The 21,511-nt window shown below is 37.2% G+C and overlaps 1 protein-coding gene across 2 annotated transcripts in view; it reads right to left on the bottom strand.

The window, feature by feature from the left end:
• Window positions 1-21,511, bottom strand: part of Cyfip (Cytoplasmic FMR1-interacting protein Sra-1) — a 110,311-nt gene that overhangs the window by 72,017 nt on the left and 16,783 nt on the right. For both annotated transcript variants that reach the window (XM_081738943.1, XM_081738944.1), the window contains exons 4-7: window positions 19,714-19,895; window positions 16,973-17,303; window positions 11,277-11,480; window positions 1,393-1,584 (exon numbers count right to left, since the gene is read on the bottom strand). In XM_081738943.1, the coding sequence (XP_081595069.1) occupies window positions 1,393-1,584; window positions 11,277-11,480; window positions 16,973-17,303; window positions 19,714-19,895 (909 nt within the window). The remainder of the gene's footprint in view (window positions 1-1,392; window positions 1,585-11,276; window positions 11,481-16,972; window positions 17,304-19,713; window positions 19,896-21,511) is intronic.

Below are 21,511 nucleotides of genomic sequence, written 5' to 3'. Positions count from 1 at the left end.
TTATTGATGTTCCATTTGAGGAGGCCGAAAGCACAGAAGTACATATGGGGTGCATCTGGTGACTTGACGGGGATGTCTCGAAATGCGATAGCCTTTACAGCTGTCTCCTGTTCCATACGTGTCATGTAGGCCATCGTTCGTTTGGCAGTATGGCTGCTGGCCTTGTCCTGGTGGATGAACACTCTGTCAGTGTTATTGCCATACAAAGCCGGGGCATGTTGGCGATAGATATGGTCCAATACATGCTCGATATAATACGCTGCATTCACCTTGACATTTGATGACACCCGGTGTATCGGAATCTTTCCTCTTGCACAGAAACCCGTCACTACCGTAAATCCCTTTGAAAAACTCCCCTTGCAGGAGCGAACCCACTTTGCATGATCGGTTCCATCACTGCGGCAGTAGCAAATTGCACGTATCTGCTGGGATCCTGTTAAATAGACCCATACTTCATCTAAGGTGATCACATAACGCCATTTGTCACCTGCCAGGTAGCCTTCATACAGCCTTTTGCATGCCACCCGCCGTTCTGCGATGTGCGTTGGCTTCAGAACATGGACCCGCCGCTAGTGTGCACTTCTGAGTCCCAAATTGTCGCGTATGATTCTTTGTACAGTTGCAGCTGACAGTCCAACACGCCTCGCTATGTCACGTTGGGTGAGTGGATTCTCCTGGGTCAAAAACCGGCGGTCCTTGGCAATGACGTCTTGACTGCATTGTGGAGCCGATTGATTCTTTTGCCCCTTTTGACGACGCATAGCAATGGTTTGCTCTGGGTTTGCATTGCGATGGATGGCTGTATTAATTCCCTTATCAGACACTGTGAAACCTTTCTTCTTGCACTGTGTTCTTATTCGGCTATAGCTGCAGCCTATATCAGAAAGTGCTACGATGTAGCCCTCCCAAAAAGGGTCGATTTTCGGCGGCATTCTGATCACACACGTCTCTCCTCTGCACGGCTTGTACACAAGTGTCTGGCTACTCCGTACTGCGTGCGGCACGATGCTGACGCGAAACTAGCGCCTCTGATGGCGACTGCAAATTCCTACCATAAGGATGAATCAGCCTTCTGTACATTACTGCACACTTCTTTGAGACAAACAAAACAATACAAAAAAGCAAAAAGAACATTTGCTAGAAATGGTTACAATGGTTAATGGAAATAAATTTAAATATTCACAAACTATTATTGATCTTCTATAAATGTAAATTAATATTCTTTCTATTATTGCAACGTAATTTCCTAAATTACGTTAATTTTGTATCAGTTTTCTATATGCATTCAACAGCTCATGGTTATTTTATGAATGATACTAGTTGTTTTACATTTTATATTCTTAACTATCAGTTTATGTTTTATCTGATATTAATTTCAAAATAAATCCTTACCCTCTCATACTCTTCCGCCTCCTGGGGACACTCTTTGTTCTGATGATGGTCCGTCGGATGCAAGAGCTTCCATGAATACAACTCTGTAACAACACTCGTCCATTCCGAGAGCAATTGTAAACCCCTGAGAGCTAAATCAGCAATTTCTTTGTTCTCTTGGTCGGTCCTGGTTTCTTTGTAAGTAGTCGTAACCTGAAAATGGGTAATTTGTGCATTATGCTCTTTAAAAATTAATCTTGTTTAAACTAATTCAAAAATGATGTATTTTCAGTTTATAGAAACAGCGATGTGAAAGAATTTTCTCTCAAGATTTTAATGCAAGATCACATATTGAAATATTCCATCTATGAATATATCAATGGAGGGATTTTCAGGAAAGCACAGACGCTATAAAAGATGAGGACTATCATTGGCGTGCACCTTCTTCAAACCTCACTCAATCTCAAATGAAATCTTTCAGTTTAACGCCCCACGATTATGTCCTTTAGGCTAAAAGAGACGATGATTTCGGTAACTGAAAAATGACGGAAGAATTGGTGGAATGAGATTGTGGAAGGAAACAGGAGTACCCCAAGAAAATCCACGGACACGATGTTGTCCACCAGAAACTTACTTGTCCATGAATCGAACCAGGGACCTTACGTATCAGATGTAAGCGCTCTACCACTGAGACACTGTACCCCCCCCCCCTCAATCTCAAATACACACTACCTCTCTCAACCGCATGGACCCATATAATAATCATAAACATATGCCTGACCTGTAGTTCTCACGTACTTCATATGTATAATGAAGTACTACTGAGTTTACTGTTAGAAAAAATCAAGTAGAGTTAATCATTTGATAACTTTCTTGAAACAACTGGCTCCTTGATCCTATTAAATGTTGTCTGTGTGGGAAGAACAAGTGAATATCTATGTAATGAAATCATAACTATTCAGTTTCAGTATACGTGGTATTCACACTACTATGTCCGCTCGAGCTTTTAGGTTTTCACTTTTCCATATACGCTTTTAGAACATCCATATACCCCTTTAAAACATTGAAAAAAGAAACTGGTGGCCCTACCTTGCTTTACTGGACTCTGCCTAGATGTGTTGGCTAAATGAAACTACCTATCGTATTTGGCAGCATATACGACGCGCTCCATTTTCTGTTTTAATTTCGTGGAAAAAAAAAAATCTCATTGCATCTTGCATAAAAAAAGAAAAATTAGTGTTATGGATGCGGAACGTATGCGGAATTAAAATTGCTTAATTAAATGTAAAATTGCAAGCGCGTCTACGAATGTTTATAACGTATGTGCATCCATGGAAAAGCATATATACTATTAAACGGTAAACAAACAGATTGTATTCAAACTACATTTAATGAGTCACTGAATTGTACGTACCTCCAATGCTGTTGCACACTGTAAGAAAACAAAGAAGACATGAAACAACACAGAGTTGGGACTACTTATTGAAATTGAAATAATAAAAATCTCTGTATCGGAGTACATAGAATGCATATTTCGACTTATTCTGAGAGAAAAAAAAAAAAAAAAAAAAAAAAAACGGACAGAACACTCAAAGACAATATATCTGGTAAGTACGGTAAAATAAGAGCTACCTTCTTTTGTTTCTTTCCTGCAGAAAGGATATATGATATTGATTCGGGGTAAGTGACGTAGGATCTGAACATAGTGGCTGCCACCGGATATCGAATAGGAAAACATGTTCACAGAAAACCTTCGTGTTATCCATTTAGCTCCTTGTAAATCCTTGCATGAGAATGGAAAATGAAAGCAAATCTTAGACTACGGAGCACTTGTAATTTGACTGGAACCAAATTCTTATAAACTTAGAGAGAATATACTGACAGGCTGTCCAGCGACCATAATTTCTCAAATTCCTGCTTTTTTCGTACATTTTACAAATATTTCCCAAATAATTACGGCCAAATTTTTAGCGAAATTAATATCATACATAAATAGCGATTCTGTACGTCATGCTTTTCACATCACTGAATTACAGTTTATGTTCTCACAACACTTACTGCTGGAAGTGCATTAAAAAAAAAAAAAAATAGATACATGGAACAGTATTATATTGAGCTTGTTATTGAAATGATACAGTTGACATTAAAACTAATAGTCAATATTACCAATTCTTGCATTTTGATACATGATAACATGGCTTATTATCACAATTCTGTATACATACTACAACTCCTAGTAAAATCAGTTGATTACATCCAAATTTTAAATTGGTGCTGTCACTCTAACCTACTTTTCTTTTTCAAATACCCTCCATTCGCTTTTTTAAATTCAAACTCTGATTGTTCTGCAGCGGTTCCGGGTTCGATTCCCGGTGGGGGCACTCGGTCGAAAAAGTGTAAAAAGCTTTTTCAGGAGTCATCCTGACTGAGGTTTTCCTCATTCACACCAGGCAAATGCCGGAGTGGTACCTAATTTATAGGTCCCCGACCCCTTCCTTCCCTTTCCCCGGATAGTGTGCTCGCCGAGAGATGTCATCCCTCAAATGTGACGAGCTAAATGGCCATAAATGCCGAAAGCCCAGACATCTAAATCCTAAAACTGATTGTTCTAGCCTATTTCTTCTTCTCATTATTTATTTATTTATTTATTTGTTTTTCGTTCGTGATCCGTTGTTTTTCAAAGACTTCTTTGTACTGCGCATAAGAGTTTTAGAATATTTGAATCATTCCTTCTGTTACATCTATTTTTTCTACCGCCTACACTGTTCGCTGCTTCAATATGTCATAGTGCTATCAAAGAGCATTCCTTCTGGTTCCGAAACAAATACTCTTTGTTAATCGAGAATCCCCGCTCAAGACTGGAATTGCCATGTGACAGTATCAACATAATTTTAACAAAACTAGAAAAATTCTCAAAAGCACTTCTATCATTGATTATATCCAACCAAATTATGTCTAAAGTATATTCTTTCCTGGTAAATGATTTTACCGCTTCTTTAACTTCAGGCTTCGAACAAAATGCTTTCAATTCTCCTGTGATTTTATCAGCCACAGAGTCTCACATTTTATTGTTTATGACTAAGATGTTCATGCAACAACTTAAGTCATTTTCACCACCATTAGAAGAGGATCTTATATACTCTGGATTTAGACACATCAGAGCTTTTGTCAACTCATATTTCAGACAGAACCTCTCTATAATCTTGGTTGCAAAAACTTACAAGCACCACTTGCATGAAATTGTAAATAGGATGATGCCCTTTCAGACACCTTGTTACAATTTCATATAATGCATTTCTTGTACCAAAGTCAATATTCACTTCTTTGCCACGCAGCAGATTTTCGTCTTTATCAAGTTCAACTTGGGAAAGTGGTGTCTTCTCTAAAACATCTGTCTGTATGATGCGCTGAATTATATTCTTTAATAATGTAAACAGTGAATCGTAAAGAAAAATTGCTAGTGAATCATTTGTCTGAAGTATTCAGAGGGAACAATTTTTTCAGCCAGGGAAAGCAAAAAGCCAGATTATGTTGCAACAATTCGTTTTTTTTTTTTTTTTTTTTTTTTTTTTTTTTTTTTTTTTTTTTTAATAACCCATTTTACAGATAAACTGAGACATCGTGATTCATTAAATATTCCTTTCACTTCGTTCACGTACTTCTCTATAAACTGATCATAGAAAACAAGTCAAGATTTCACTTTGGTGACTTTATTGCATTTTTGAAGGCACGCTGTATAGTATGAAGCCCACAAGAACCAATAGCAAGAAGTTGCTGTTGGTCAACTGATTTAGAAAATAAATCTTCTTGCAAAAGCCTCAACACTTTAAAGTTGGCGTTAGGTTTATCCATGGACACCTGCATTTCTTCCTATCTAATCCTTGTAACGCTGTCTTCGACCTCATTCAAAAAGTCGTCGGCAGTAGAATGACCTAAAAATACCTATGTCAAAAATATGAAATGATTTTCCTGCACTGAATATCTCAAAAATACAAGACAACGTCCATTTGTTGCTTTTGTGATATTTTATTCAAACTTTCACCGTAACACACTACAAAATATGTACACTTCTTCATTTTTTCTTAAAGTTACTTTCCAAATACAGGCCAAGACCGTAAGTTACAGCGTAAGCTTCTTTGCTCCTTTGCACCTGTATACTAAATGCAATTTCGCTCAAGTGCGAAGCTACCCGAATAATTCCCGCGTTTCCCGTACACTGGACACCCTGACTGAAGAACATAATAATTATTGACGAGACAAAATAATATTGTTTCTATTAGTATTGAATAAAAACGAAAAAAAAAAGCTAGTTAATTAATAGATATGTTTCAATGAATACCAAAGTAAAGTCCTAGTAAGGAAATACTTGCCCACGAGCTTTCATATGGAGAATGACCTGTAACACGGAGATGCGTTCAGGAATACAAAATAAGGAAAATTAAAGATAGCAACCAAGGCCTTGAACTAAACAGCACATCAGGTTATGGTTTATGATAATGATGTCAATTTAATAGGGGATGATATGAAGGTCAATGGAAAGAAATGCAATGTTTTATAAAACGCCTGCAAACACATAGGTCTCGAAGTGAATGCAGAGGAAATTAAATACATGGAAATTCACTGTGACCGTAATACTGCAAAAGAATTATGTTAAAATATCAAGTAATACTTTCGCCAAGCAGACACTTTCAAACATCTAGGATCTACATTAACGGACCAAAACCACATCCACAAAGAAATTGAAGTATTGATTGAAAGCAAAGAATTTATGTACACATTCAGTTTAAACTCTTTTGTCTTCGCTAATTAAATCGAAGAGTTTGAAGTTTAAAATACATAAACGATAATTATGCCTGCTGCGCTGCATTGTTCCGAAATACGATCGCTTACTTTAAGCTCATAACGAGAGAAATTACATATTTTAATTAGTAGCATTTACCTAACATTGTTAGAGTCATTAAATATAGGAGACTCAGGTGGGCTAGTCACGTAGGCAGAATGGAAGAAAATCGCAGAAATAGGAATACAAAGTACAAACTGGACCTAGTTGGCTAAGAACAGAAGTTAACGGAGAGCTTTTGTGAATGCAGCATTGAGCTTTCGGGTTCCACAGGTCATAGAGTTAGTTAGTGTATTAGTATTATTAGTTAGAAATGCTGACTGATTTCTTTAATATTACAGAAGTTCAGCCTAATAGAGACGGATCTCAACAGGGAATTGAATCTGAAATCACTGCACCAAGAAAACATGCTTATCAATGGAATATTAACAAAAATCACTTTTCACTGATATGACGAAATGAACTTCACTCATTTGTCATAGTGTAATACGAGTTGATATGCCAGAAATTAGACGTAACTAAGGTTACTTTTGTCTCGTCCTTACAGATGCAGAAAGCAAAATCTTTCGTAGATATATATGATTATCTTCACCGCCTCATGAAGATATACCGGGTGTCTCAAAAGTGCCGGATATACACGTGTACGATAACTCTGTTATCAGAGTTACAAAAAAATGTGAGAGGAAAAACAGTCTCCAAATACGATTATCTAAAGTAAAGTAATTTTTTAAATCGGACGAGCCGTTTGGGCTGTACACTCTTTATGCGCCCAATGTTAAATGAAAATGCAACATTGCCATTTACCTGGACCTACAAATAAGTGAGTGAAGTGAATGAAGTGACTGTCCTTTACGCTAACGTGATGATAGCCAGTCCCAATTCACCATACTCTTACAAAATTTATCCACCTCCCGCCCCACCCTGCCCTCCCCCATCCCCTCCATCAATTTTATGAGGTTCATTTCTTGAAATTACTCCTCGGACCCCATTTAATATTATGCTGTCAATTGTTGTGTTTATTCACAGATTAACTGCATAATCCACATTTACAACATAGAACTGTGAAGTGGGTACTCATCGCAGTAGAAACAAAAAGTTTGAACGGTTGACAGCCATCAGGGCAGTGTGTTCGAACAGATAGAGGAGACAGTCGCCTCATTCACTTTACTCACTCACTTGTGGGCAGGGCCGGCCTTAGGTGGTGCGGGGCCCGATTGGGAACATTTTGCGGGGCCCCAGGTTTGCAACTAACTTGTTCCAAGGTCTGTAGAACTAATATATACGTATATACTTTGTCTCTCGCTGCTGGTCTAGTGGTTATACCCATTTTCCTTTATAACGTTTTTCCATCTGCAAAATGTTCTGGTGAAAAGGCTTACCCTGTTCATTGCTTATAGCAGCCAATTTTTCAGAGAAATAACTCAAATGGATATCCAGACAGTGAATGAATTTTAAAATATATATTTCACCCTTGTCTCTCGCAATTTTTCAAGAAGGTTCTGTACCAGTATTTCATAGTTTTCTTCTCTTACAAGTAAACCTATCAATGTCGAAATCTAGTTTCTTGACCCAACTTGGCAGAGATGTGTGGAATATCAAGAAACGAGCGTAAGCAAAATTTAAACTGCTTCCGTCCATAAAGACGGCCGCAGTGATCAACATTTGATTGATCAGAATAATGCAGAATAATTTTTCAAGTGGTGAAAATTTCATCACTGTAAAACAGGTAAAGGGGTGGGAAAAAAAAAAAAACACACACACACATTAACCGACACCGGGAGGAAGTAGACATCTATTTGAGGGTATGCTTATCATGACCGCCATCTTGAAGTCGGTCATCTTGTACCTCGCTCGACTTTTTTTTTTTTATTATTATTAATAGAAAGGGGATCATATAATATATTAAATTGGGCTAGAATTTTACGAGAAATACAATGGCGAAGTCTTGTTTCCATAATTTATATTTGTTACACATAATGAAATGAACATTGATATGAATTCGTAGATTCTAAGATTTATTAACAGCTGTATTTTTTTAAAGGAATTCAAGTTAGGAAAATCTAATGTACGTTAGTAAGAACATCGTAGGTAGCTACTTATGAAAGTTATAATCAGCTTGAAATCGTTATCGACTGCAGACAAAATGAAATGGTAATGAGACGATCACAAACCATAACGAACTGATGGAAGATGGATGACATATTTTCCATTGGATTTTTCGAGTTAGAAGACAACCTTCATAAGCAGCCACCTTTTCTGTGCGCACTAGTATATATTCGGTTTTCCTGACTATTTTTTTTAAAAAAATATAGGCCTATATCTACGGGATTTTTCGCAGGAGAAGGCAAAGCTTGTCCTCAGGTTCTGTATTTTTTTTTATATAGCTATAATAAGAGAAAGGATATGCAAAGAAGTCGCACTGAGGCTCATTTATTTAATACCATCTCGGTATTCACGGTAGTATCGCATGACATAATCAATAAGAACGTCAGGAACTTTTACTTAGTGGAGTGTTCAAAATAAAAGAGGGAGTGCACACAGAATAATTATATACATTTTTACACAAACTCCAAGAAAACAATATTTTTACGCCAGGAGTGTACTAAGGAAATTTGGGGTGTGCAGAGTACTCCCTGGACATATCTATTTTTACAAAGAAGTTGTAAACGTAAAAAATAAACTACTGCAGCGTTAAATTCAGAAAAAAATGTTTATGCTCGGAAACGTAATTCAAACTATTCATTTCCTTGTTAGGGAGAGGCCATACCCTCCCTTGAGTCCATGTACCTGTATTGCAATATACTGTTGTGTGTACTTGACAACCGAGAGTACCAGAGCCATCTTAACGGTATCATAGCCACTTGGCCGGGGTCCCAGCGAGCAGAATGGCACGTATTAATTACATATATTAGGAGCAAAATTTAGTCATAGGGTCAGATTGGGATAGCAAACACACTTGTTTGCTCTGGGGCCTAATATGCTGTTAAAACGGGATTGGAGAGTACATTAGATTGGACAGTAGAGTAGACGGCACTAGCGCGGGGCCCGATTGGAAGCAATCGATCCAATCGGCTTAAAGCCGGCCCTGTTTGTGGGTCCAGGTAAATGGCAACGTTGCATTTAACATTGGGCGCATAAAGAGTGTACAGCCCAAAAGGTCCGTCTAATTTTAAAAAAATTCTTCACTTTAGATTGAAACCACCATATTTGCAGGCAGTTTTCCCTCTTACATTTTTTCTAACTGATAATAACAGTTACTCTATGTCAGGGGACTTTTGAGACATCCTGTATGTAGTTTTCTTCAGGCACAGACATAGTTTCCATTCACTTATGACCTTGTGTCTGCTATATATACTATCATTCATTCTCACATACTGTTAATCTAATAGTGGATGGTTGGTTATTAAAGCTGATTGTTAGAAATGTTACATGATCATAAATTTTAACACAACTGACATTTTCACTCTCTTTTTTTGTAATCAAATAATAACATAGTAATTATTATGTTTTATATATATATATATTTATACAGATGGTGATCAGAAAAATGGAAACACCTGTAGTTGGCAACACGTCAGATATATGGGTTGGCAGTGGTGTCGCGGCGCCCGCAGCTCCGGACCGCTGGTGGTGGTGTGTTAGGTCTGTCTCCATACTACGTCAGGCGCAGTGGAACAGCAGTGTCTAGTGGCTGCAGCAGACGGAGGTAGTGTAAAATGGGAGACCTCTCAGATTTTCAAAAAGGGCAAATTGTTGGTGCGCGGTTATGTGGAGTGAGTGTGACGGCAGTGACTACTGTGTTAGGTGTGTCGCGTGGCACAGTGTCGAAGGTGATGACGGCCTACACAACACACGGGAAAACCACATCGCGGAAGCGGAACAGTGGGCGGAAGAAAATCATGAGTGACAGGTCACGCCGGGTATTAAAGCGCATTGCCACGCAGAACCGTCGTGCCACTGCGGAGCAAGTGACGCAGGAACTCAATCAGCACCTCCCCCACCCTGTTTCGACAATCACAGTCCGCCGCAAATTACATGACATGAACTTACGGGGTCGTGTTGCACGGGCCAAACCGCTCATCAGGGACCATAACGCTTTCGCACGCTGCAAATGGTGCCGCGACAATGCAACTTGGACCGTTGAGGACTGGAAACGTGTGATATGGTCGGATGAGTCATCCTTCACCCTATTCCCAACTACGGGCCGTGTTTGTGTGTGGAGAACGCCCAAAGAAGCTTATGATCTGCAGTGTCTCCGCCCAACTGTGAAACATAGCGGCGGCTCGGTGATGCTGTGGGCCGCCATATCATGGTTTTCATTGGGTCCTGTAGTCACACTTAGCGGACGAATCACTGTCAACGATTATGTCGCAATTTTAGGAGACCACTTGCATCCTATGGTCCGGATGTTGTTCCCGGTCAATGACGCCATCTTCCAGGATGATAATGCACCCATTCACACAGCTGGCGTTGTTGCAGCGTGGTTTGAGGAACATCAGGATGAAGTTCAATACCTCCCCTGGCCCGCCCAATCCCCAGGTCTCAACATAATTGAACATCTGTGGTCCGTCTTGGAAACACGACTCCGGCGACGATTTCCACCTCCATCCTCTCTCACAGAACTGGCCGATGCCCTGCACGAGGAATGGTGTAAAATTCCACTTGCTACCATTCACGACCTGGCCCGACACCATATTAATCTGGTAAGTTGCAATTTCGTTCAGGTGTTTCCATTTTTCTGATGATCACCATCTCTCTATATATAAAGTTGTATTCCATAATATAGGTAATGATACATTAAAATTTAGGATGTTCAATTTGTTTCCAAAATTCATCATGGTACAAAACATGATAATACCCACAGTGCATCAATAATACCTATACACATTTAATATCTCGTACTTATGTGTTGAGTAAATAAAGAACAACGGACTATAAATGGTTTAAGGATTGACAAATTTGTTTATTTCTATTGTTTTCGAAAGAAGATAATAAGCTCTACTGTATCGTTAATAAACAGAGTACTGCACAGTGCACAAAAGCAATATTATGAATGTGTACATACCTCGTTGCTATATCTGGCTAATTCGCTGATATATTTTACATGATCATCTCTAATCTGAGGCAAATGGACCATTAAATCCGCTTGAGGGCTGATGTTATTCGAGTTTGATAAAGGCCACTTAGATGGATCAAAATGCTTGCTTCTTTTAATGTAGTTGAAAGGCGCTATTTGCATATCTCCAAACAAAGGAACTACTTCTAGATTCTGAAACAGAAACACAAGGTAAATTATACTAATGCTCCCACTATACAACAGAAAGATGAGTATATATGTGCAAATTTAATTGACAAAGAAGTGTATCAATGTCCTTTACTTAGTATCATTCTTAGCAGTAATTGCATCCCGTTAAAATACCACCCATGTTTACTGGAGACTACTCACAATTTTTTCACATCGATTAATCTATAATAAATACAGAAATAATAAATATATAACTTTTTTTAAAGCAAACAAATTATAGTAAGATTGCAAATTATTATTATTATATCTGCAGTAAAACTTGAAAAGTCACGGAAGAACTGTCAGTGAGTCAAATGTTACAAGACGTTACCCACCTGCCACAGGCACCATGAGGCACAGCGTAAATTGATCTGCTTTTCCTTTGAATACTGTCACCCATAGATCTTGGTCTTTGCTGAAGAAGTTTGTTTTGTTTTTGTGCACACCATATCTTTACGCGAAAAATACATTCTGTGGTCTTACGAGTCCACGAGGCAACAGGCAGTTAGGCGGCTTGTCGGTTGAGTATCTAATAGCTCACATCGCCAATTTTTTTTTTTTTTTTTTTTTTTTTTTTTTTTTTTTTTTTTTTTTTTACCCTGCAGTCTAATACTTTTTGATTCAATTAGCTCCCTAAATTGCTTCAAATAAGGAATAAACACCGAAAATTTTGTTCTCCCCACCGGGAATTGAACTTGGGTCCACACATGTTAATCACTAAGCTCGCTACCGAACATATATACTACATAACTAAATTTTCAGAGATCACTTTGGACACACTCAAACCTCAGCATTTTACTGTTTACAAGCTCAAAATTTTTCGGGCTATCTTTAACAGCTTTTTAAACTAGTTAAGAGATATTATAAGGAGTATCAATACGAATATGAACAAGTTGCTCCAAACAGTTGACGGGCAAATAAGTGGTGGTACCACGATGGCTTGGTGTTTATTGTAACATCATAAAACAGAGTCCATCGAACAGAGGGGACTGTTTACGACAGTTTGTACACAGAAGTTTGTATAGAATTCAACTCGCTAGTCCTTTCTGAATTCACAGTAATAGTATGGATTCATAATCTAACAATTTTACAATGGATTGGAATACACTGAAAACATAGCCTGTCGAAACCGTTATCAACTTAATATAATTATTGAATACATCAGGTAAGTAAATTTCTTTCCTTTCCTTTAATAGTGGACAAATCGCGCAGTAGTTGCCCAAAATTGGGTAAGGGCGAGGAAACGTCCACAATTATCATGACATCCTTTACCGAAGTCCAACGAGAATCATACGATGCTTATTTGCAGAGTAACGTGTCAGATGTCCACTGTTTGGATTCTGAAAACCCACAAGACGTATCCATACAAGGTACAAATCTTACGAAACTACCAGAGGATGACACAGGTAGACAAGTTGAATTCTGTACCTGGACCAATATTAACAGAATTACTCGTTTGCTCTGAGCATTTTGTATTTTTGTGTAAATGGGAAGTAAACAGTCAAAAGTACCAGTACTAGACTGACACAAAATATAGGATATCCACGCCATATGAGACATATTTATCATCACGATTCACAGCTCACACTGCTTTAGGATCCAGTTTTTACGTCCCTTCTCACAGAAGACGGTGCCTTCCCTTGTTTAGGAAAACGAAGCACCACTACATTTTCGATAAGAGATTCGTTAACAGCTATTATGCAACTCTCTGCTCACTCAATTGGGCAGCTAGGTCCTGTTAAATGATCACCTAACATCATTTCCCTTAACTTTTTCCTAAGGATTATTTTAACTCTGAGAAAATCCGCAACCACATCGCCTTGACAACTGCATCATGGAATTCTATACTAACATGTTTCAGCCTCGCTGCTAGTCTAGCGCCTTTGCTGCACGTGGTCTTGGATTCTATTCAGGATTCTAATAATTTCAGAATCATTTACTTTCATTAATCATCTGTGTCTTTAACCTAAAGAGCATAATTGTGAAACAATCTTAAAAAACTGCATTTCATCCTTTACTAATATGTCTCGTCAGACGTTCGTCAAGGTTACATACAGAATAGATAAACAGACCTTAAAGTGTGTTTCAACGCAAGGGACAATACATTGAGCATATTATCTAGAACCTTGTGGTTTCTAATGTGGTTTCCTCAGCACGCGGAGTCAACCTTTATATGTAAATAACTTTTGAACCATTACAGCTTTTAAGAACTAAATAAAACATCACATTTACGGGAAAATTCTCGTCCTTAATATTCTACACCTGTCATTTCTGAGAAGAAAAGGTGTCCTGGGACTTTTGAATCTCAATAAAGAAGTGGTCTGTCCAATAAATAAATGAACTCAGCTAGTAGGGTGACCTTGAGTTGAAGTCAGGCCATGCGCACTTGCTGCTCTGTTGGTAGGGAACCTACTGGAGCGGCAATAACCGCCAGATCGTCGATGCGAGCGTACAGCTAGAGGTGACATTGAATTTGTGATGTCTTGTTTTTGTTCATGTCAACGATGGATATTAATGAACAGATGGAACAACAAATCAACATCAAAGTTTTGGTGAAACTGGGAATAAGCTCTTACGAAATTCATGAAATGTTCAGGGCTATTTATGGAAATAATGCACTGAAGAAAACAGCTCTATTCAAGTGGATCAAGCTTTTCCGCAAGGGCCGTGAAGACTGCAAGGACGAGACAAGGCCAGGACGACCATCTACCTCCTGTGTTGAAAACAACATTGAAGTGTGCAGTCGCTTTTGCTTTCCGATCGTCAATTAACTGCCCGGAGGATTGCTGATGAACTGAATGTAAGAAAATCTGTGCACATGACCTTAAGAGAACATTTCGAATTGAGAAAATTGTGTGCAAATATTTTCCCAAAGTTGCTGACACCTGACCAAAAGCTACGAAGGACCGAATCCTGCACCGACTGGTAAAACTCCGTTCAAACATCTGGTTTCCTTGGAAAGATCATCACTGGTAGTTGTACGAGTACGACATCGAGCTGAAATCACAGAGCAAGGAATGGAAAGCAAAAGATGAACCACGAACGAAAAAGCCGATCAAAAATCAGTCATCCTGCTCGTGTTCTTTTGATTTGCACGACAAACGTCTTCTGTGGTGGTTCTTAACCGTTTGAGGGATCATGTGCAGCATGACAACGCAACTGCACATTCATCAGCGACTGTTCGTGAGTTTCTGATCCGTAATTCGATCACAACGCTAGATCCTCCCTACTCACCAGACTTAGGCCCGATATTTCTTTTTTGTTTTCGGAATATAAAATGGTCATGCGGAGGCGGCACTGGGACGACGTGCAGACGATAAAACGTGAAACGACAAGGCACATGAAGACCCTCACTTCTGAAGACTTCCAAGATGTTTTCTACAATGAACACGGAGGTGGGAAAAGCATATTGCTGCAAATGGGGACTATTTTGAAGGGGGTAAGATTGATGTACCCTAATTTTGTAAAATATAATGTTTATGATATCATTTCGTGTATTTATTGAACAGACAGTGTATATATTTAGGTAGTCGTTAATTATATGGAGAAGCATATTTTTTAGAATTTCTTTCCTTCCAACTCATAAAATGGTTACATGTCGGATGAAAGTGACCCACGAGAAACATTAGCTTAATTGAATAATATTAAACCGGCTCGCAAGCGACCTAAAATTTTGATTGCATTTACACAATACAATACGAGGCAAAGGTCTGTACTGTACCCTTGAAATTTGGAAACGGCTACAGAAAATGACAAAGTAACTTGGATAGAGGTAATCGAGGTAGGACCACAACTAAAACTCTGCAGAAGCATTATGCGTCCATCTTGAAGTCTGCCATCTTGGATTCAAACCACAGATTTTGAACAAGAATGGGGTTGTGTGATATATCGTTTTGGGAAGCTTTTCACCATAGACCCACATGTGCCGGACGCTATTTCAAACTTACGCTGAAAAATAAATGCTGCGATGAAATAAAATACATTATTCTGTTATTTTCTCTCTCTTTACGGACGGCCGATTTGTCCGATTTTGTGAGTGTCCACCTCCCCGATCCATATGTCAAACCAAATGGAATACAGTTGTTGAGAATTTTCAGATTCAGACACATTGGGATTTTATTTTTTTATATGAAGCTGTTCCGTCCAAATACATCCCACCTATGTTCCAACTATTTATATGTAACGGAAATACACAACTAGCATAATGAACTTTAAAACGGCAATAATAACACAGGTGATAATAGTGAATAAATTACCAGACTTTATTGCATCATTAACACAATTGTTGTTGTATCTGGGTATTTTTTCCTGTGTTCACTGATAATCTACAGTATGTACTGTTTTTCTTTCTCATCCTTTATTAGAATTCTGGTCTTATTATAGCAGCAGGAACTAAGCTTGCACATAGATACGGACAATAAAAAATGCATAGTTTTTTTCGATTAAATTCTTTTTTTTTTTTTCGTTCATTTACATTAATCTTGAAATAAATATATTTTGAAGAATGTTAAATGAAACATCTTGTGAACGATCATCGTTTAGGAAGATCATAGCCAATTCTAATAATTCGCGATAATTATCTTTATGATGTTTTTGATGAGCGTTATTGTATAAATTCCAGCATACTGGAACAGACATCTTCTATCAAGATGGTTGCCATAACGATACTGCTTAGTTTAAGGTGCCGTTCTACCTCGATTACTTCTATCCAAAACACAGTCTCATTCTCTCCAGTCATTTCCAAATTACAATGCTATATTACAGATCTTTGTCACACATTGTATAGTGCAAATATACTTAAAAGTTCAGGTCGCTTGCGAGCCGGTTTAATATTCTTCGAATGACCTAATTTTCTCTTATATTATTTTGGTCTGATATGAAACCATTTTGGGGGTTGGGACCCCCCCCCCAAAAAAAAAAGTCCAAAATTAACGGCCACCATATATATATATATATATAGTGTATGATTTTCGTATACAAGACGCGAAGAAGGATCTACAGAAAATCTGGAATTAAAGTACTACCCAAGGAAAAAGAAAATAATAATATGAAATCATTCATTAGAAATCGCTTCATTTCAGACACTAAGACATCAAACACTGTTACGAAAATAAGATCCAGGATCTTCTCCTCCCCTTCCTGCAGAAAAATAATAAATGAAAAAAAATGCTGTGTAATACAGTTTCGTTTCCGATGGATGCACAAATATTGTTGGTTGTCTATGTCGTAATCAGGAATTTAGTTGAACTAGGAAATAGCAAACTTCAGTCAAGAAAGCCAAAAGTAGCGGAAATAGCAGTTTATGTGCTGACCGCACATTATGATGTCTATTTGGCACGAGCTCTTGTTCACTACAATGCTTTAGACTTATTCTTCATTGCCTTTATATGATTGATGGCGGATAAAACTTTAAAAAAAAAAAAGAAAAAAGTTTGAATATGCTATGCGAAAAAAAAGGTCATAAAAGAGCACAATACCTTAAAAATCCTGTCTATCTTCTCTAATTTCAGCTTCTTCTTTTGGTCTAATTTGTTGATATTGCATATATCACTGTCCATCAGAAATAGTCCAAAGCCCATCACCTTCACCAGCATGTGTTTCTCACTGGGCGTCAGATACATTTTGCTCTCAAACATCTGTACACAGATGTTAACAACATCAGCCAAAAGATCCTCATAATTTGGAATCTTCTCCAAGTTTTCCTTGACAGTATCCCGTATTTTATTTTGCGTGGCCAGAAACATGGATAAATTCTGGGACTCCTGAAGAGTTTGAGAGTCAGCCATCACTTTCAGAAACTGAGCAGCTCTGAAAAATAATGCACAGTACTTTACGATATTTACGTAGTTAGCTACATACACAAAAACAACGACGTATACTGAGACTACCAGTAATATATTGTAACAGAAATGACTATGTGAAACTTATTCAATGTAGGATGTAAGTTGAACAGAACAAAAAAGCTTTCTATTCTTACAATTAGGTACTATAGGTTATTTAAGGTAAGCTGGACGAAATCATTTAATATGATAAGACGCATATCATTCATACTGTTACTTTAACACAGACACCATCTGGTACGTTTTGTTAGGATTAACTGACACTCCGTGTAATGTGCCTTGAAAATCCTTTTAAGAATCTCAGGGCGCATTTTAGAAACAAATATATATATATATATATATATATATATATATATATATATATATATGACATATTTTTATTTCCATACTTACCGCCAAGTGCTGCAAAGAATATTAAACAAGCCTGTATACTGAAATACAATTCAAAATAAAGGTTTTTTTTTCGGCAGTGACGAGGGAATTACAAAGGCTAAAAACCAATTCGCAGTAACTGTGCTGTATTTGTTAATAGATCAACAACGGAGAAATGATTTCGTCGATAATTGTAAAGGGGTTTGTTTTGTTTGGGATCCTTTGCTATTCTTTGTGGAGTTGCTTTTCAACGTAAGCGATAAGCAGCAATAATCAGAAAGTTAACCGGAAACTACTAATGTAGCTCGCTGGCAAAAAGATATGATAAAAGGGGGTTGTGATATGAAACAGGTTGACAAATCCTTCTTTAAGGAAAATGAAATCTTTAAGTTTTACGTCCCACATTATGCGGGTTAGGTTAAAGGAGACGGTGATGATGAGAAATGAATGAAATGGTGGAGTGAAGAAAGTGGGAGGAAACGGGAGAACCCGAGAAAACCCACGAGTTTTGATCAGCGTCTACTTCAGTTTTACAGTAAATCTACACCAATATTCACGATAAACATCTGGATACTGTCCTGGAGACTTTTTGTATGGAGGATAAAAACAGAAGAAAAATTGAAACATTAAAGAAACACAAAGGTGCAAGGTATATCTACAACGCTTTTCCCCGGTGACGATGTCTTTGTATTTTCTTAATAATTTTATTTTTCTTCTATTCTAGTCGTCCGTGAACAAAGCTTCAGAGTACAGCCGAAAGTTTGAAAGTGTAAGATTTATTTAGGAGCCATAGAACTTGATGTGGGAGATTTAAAAAAAAAAAAAAATAATAAAAATAAAAATAAATAAATAAAATAAAATAAAATTAAATTAAATTAAATTTAAAAAAATCAAATTTCAGCTCTTTGTGTACTTGACTCAAAACCTCTTCTTTCATATGTCTTCTTCCCACACCTGCGGGGCAGTAATAACGCCAATGCGTCTTCACCTATCAGTTCGTGGTTATTAATACTGTTTACCTATTGCGTTTATTACAATTCGGCGACGATTCCGCGGGCATCACAAAACAGCTTGAGAATTCAATAAATTGGTGAAGAGCGCACCACCTTCCAGTACGCTCTCAGTAAGCCGGAAACACAAAGCGAAGATTTTTATTATACAGGACCATTATATCGCAATTAAAGAACTTGGAATGAATTGAGGATGAGTACTGGGTACGTATATTCTATTTTCAGAGAGAGAGGTCGGTATGCGAAGAATCAAATTCTGTCAAAAAACTATCTGGAAGCCATGCAAGGCACGTTAGATATGCAGACAACGACCTTACATTCCTGAACACAATACTCATTAGTGAATAACAGTTTACCGACACTACTGAGAAATCACTATGCAGTCTTCACAATGAAATATTAATCATTCTCAATGAAAAGAAAGAACGAAACAATTAAAAACTCATCACAATTATTCAGCAAAAGCAAACATGTTTTCTTTGATTTCTCACCATACATCTAAAACAATACCAAAAACGCGGAGTTCCTCTGTCAAATTTTGTAATGCTGTATGGCGCAAACGAATCTATAAGCAGCAGAAACTTAGTACTTGCATCATTATAAGACACCCACTTATTCATTCTTGGTATCCAGTTCATGCTTTCTCGACTAAACACGCATTATTTGGTTCCCCTGACTCCTGCTCTCCTTAAAAGATCTCTAACTATTGGATATTTCCTACACTGGAAATGTTGCTGAAAGTAACGTGATTTAATTCACAAACAAACCGTACCAGAACGCGATGACCCATCTATATTCCATTTTCGAGTATGGAACGCCTTGGACTACAGTGAGACTGACACGTAAATATGTGTAATTCAATGCGACTATTTTGTAAGAAATTATGGTTTTAAACTTCCAGGTGAACAACTGTAACGTTTATGAAAATTTAAGATATTTTACCAATAAAACTTGCATTTGCATTGAATAAAAACATAATAATATAAAACACTTTACCTTCTGTACGTTGAATAGTCATTTTTAACACTGGATTTCATGTTTTTTAATTCATCTAGAACAGCGAACATGTTGATGAATTTTCCTAACGTTAACAAGTAAGCTTCAGAAACGAAATCTTTCCTCTTTTCCTGATGACAAAGACGCTTCACTTCCGCAGAAAATCTTTCAATTGCTTTCCTCTGCAAGAAAGAAAACACAAGTAATGCTTTATGCTTAATTTCTTCATTACATTCGAAATAAATTAAGATATTCAACTACAACCAAAGTTTACAACTTTAAATGATATCCACAATTTATCAACAAAATATACACGATTGCCTTAAAAATCTACTATCGTAATAATAAAACGCGAATATTAAGCTAATTACTACAGTGAACAGTCACGGTAATAGACATCACCACTTGCGGAATTTTTATACATAACGAAATCCTTCATTAATTGTATAAAACATATGCAATATGGAGTTTGGTATGGAGTATTACACTACTCTCTCCGAATAGTCATACATTCTATCGCTCTTGAAGCAGGTGCTGAGCCAGTCAGCCCGCACGGATTGAATCACATTTTCCTTTTCTCGCTCTTAATATATCAATCTATTACTGCATTGGTATACAACTACGCTACAAACAGCTTTAGATAAAAATGGGATTTTAACGTACCTGTATGATCTTTGCTTGAGGACAAGCTTTTCAATTTTCGCCAGGAAGCTTCATATTTTCAGAGAAAGTAAATACTAAAAGGAAACTAACAAGGAAGGTCAGTATTCACTATATTTATACAATTTGTCTGTAATCTCTATGAATCGTAAATAAAATTTCCTCCGTTTAGTCTACCTTGCTCGTTTTTTTTCTTCATTTCTTTCTTGAATGTCTACGTTTTTGAAGATGCTATAAAATGTTTCTTTTTTTCCGAAAGTTAGAAAATGAGATATTTCAGTTTAACATCCAACGATTATGCCCTATGGCAGCGTTTCCCAACCTTTTTGAACTTGCGGCACACTATGGATGTAACTTGAATTCTCGCGGCACACTCATAGAGTTTATTATAGTTAAATATAAAATACCATGATATCTTTTTTCTGTGATTACTGATCTCCTCACAGAGAAGAAAGCTCGATCATTGATTTTCCACCATGGTAAATTATTATGCTTATTTTTCATTCTAATTTAAAAATAGAAAACAATTGCAATGAAATATTAGACTTAGGTTTTTAAAAATACGCTTTCTTTTTCGAAAACTGCATCCAAACTTTCACTAACAAGGAAGATCACTAAATAACGAACGAACAAACAAATCCCTTTTACTTTTAAAACACAAATGTAGGTAATTCGTATGCATGTTTGTTTTGTCGAAAAGATTGAATATTTTAAAATTTGAAGTTACGAAATAGCCTGCAACAATAAAGAAGCAATAATGGTCATAACGTCATAACAATGATAACAAATATCTTTTTTAATATTAAAAATGTACAGAAAAGTAACGCGGTATGAAACTTAAAATTGTAGATTCATATTAGAGGTTCATAGTAATGTGAAATATAAACATATATTTTCCCCTATGTCCTGCAATTTAATTGCTATAGAATCAATAATTTTGTTTCGATTTACTCGCGGCATACCAGCGGCCCATTCACGGCACACCGGTTGGGAAACGTTGCCCTATGGGCTAAGGGAGACGAATGATCAAGACAAGTGAATGACGGAAGAATCAGTAGAATGAGAATGTTGAAGGAAACAGGAGGAAGTCGAGAAAACCCATGGACACACCGAAAATTAGAAAGGCATATTTAGAAAT

Source organism: Thermobia domestica, chromosome 14 (genome assembly GCF_964235325.1).
Source record: "Thermobia domestica chromosome 14, izTheDome1.hap1.1, whole genome shotgun sequence".
NCBI lineage: Eukaryota > Metazoa > Arthropoda > Insecta > Zygentoma > Lepismatidae > Thermobia > Thermobia domestica.
This window is presented reverse-complemented; position numbering and strand designations above follow the sequence as displayed.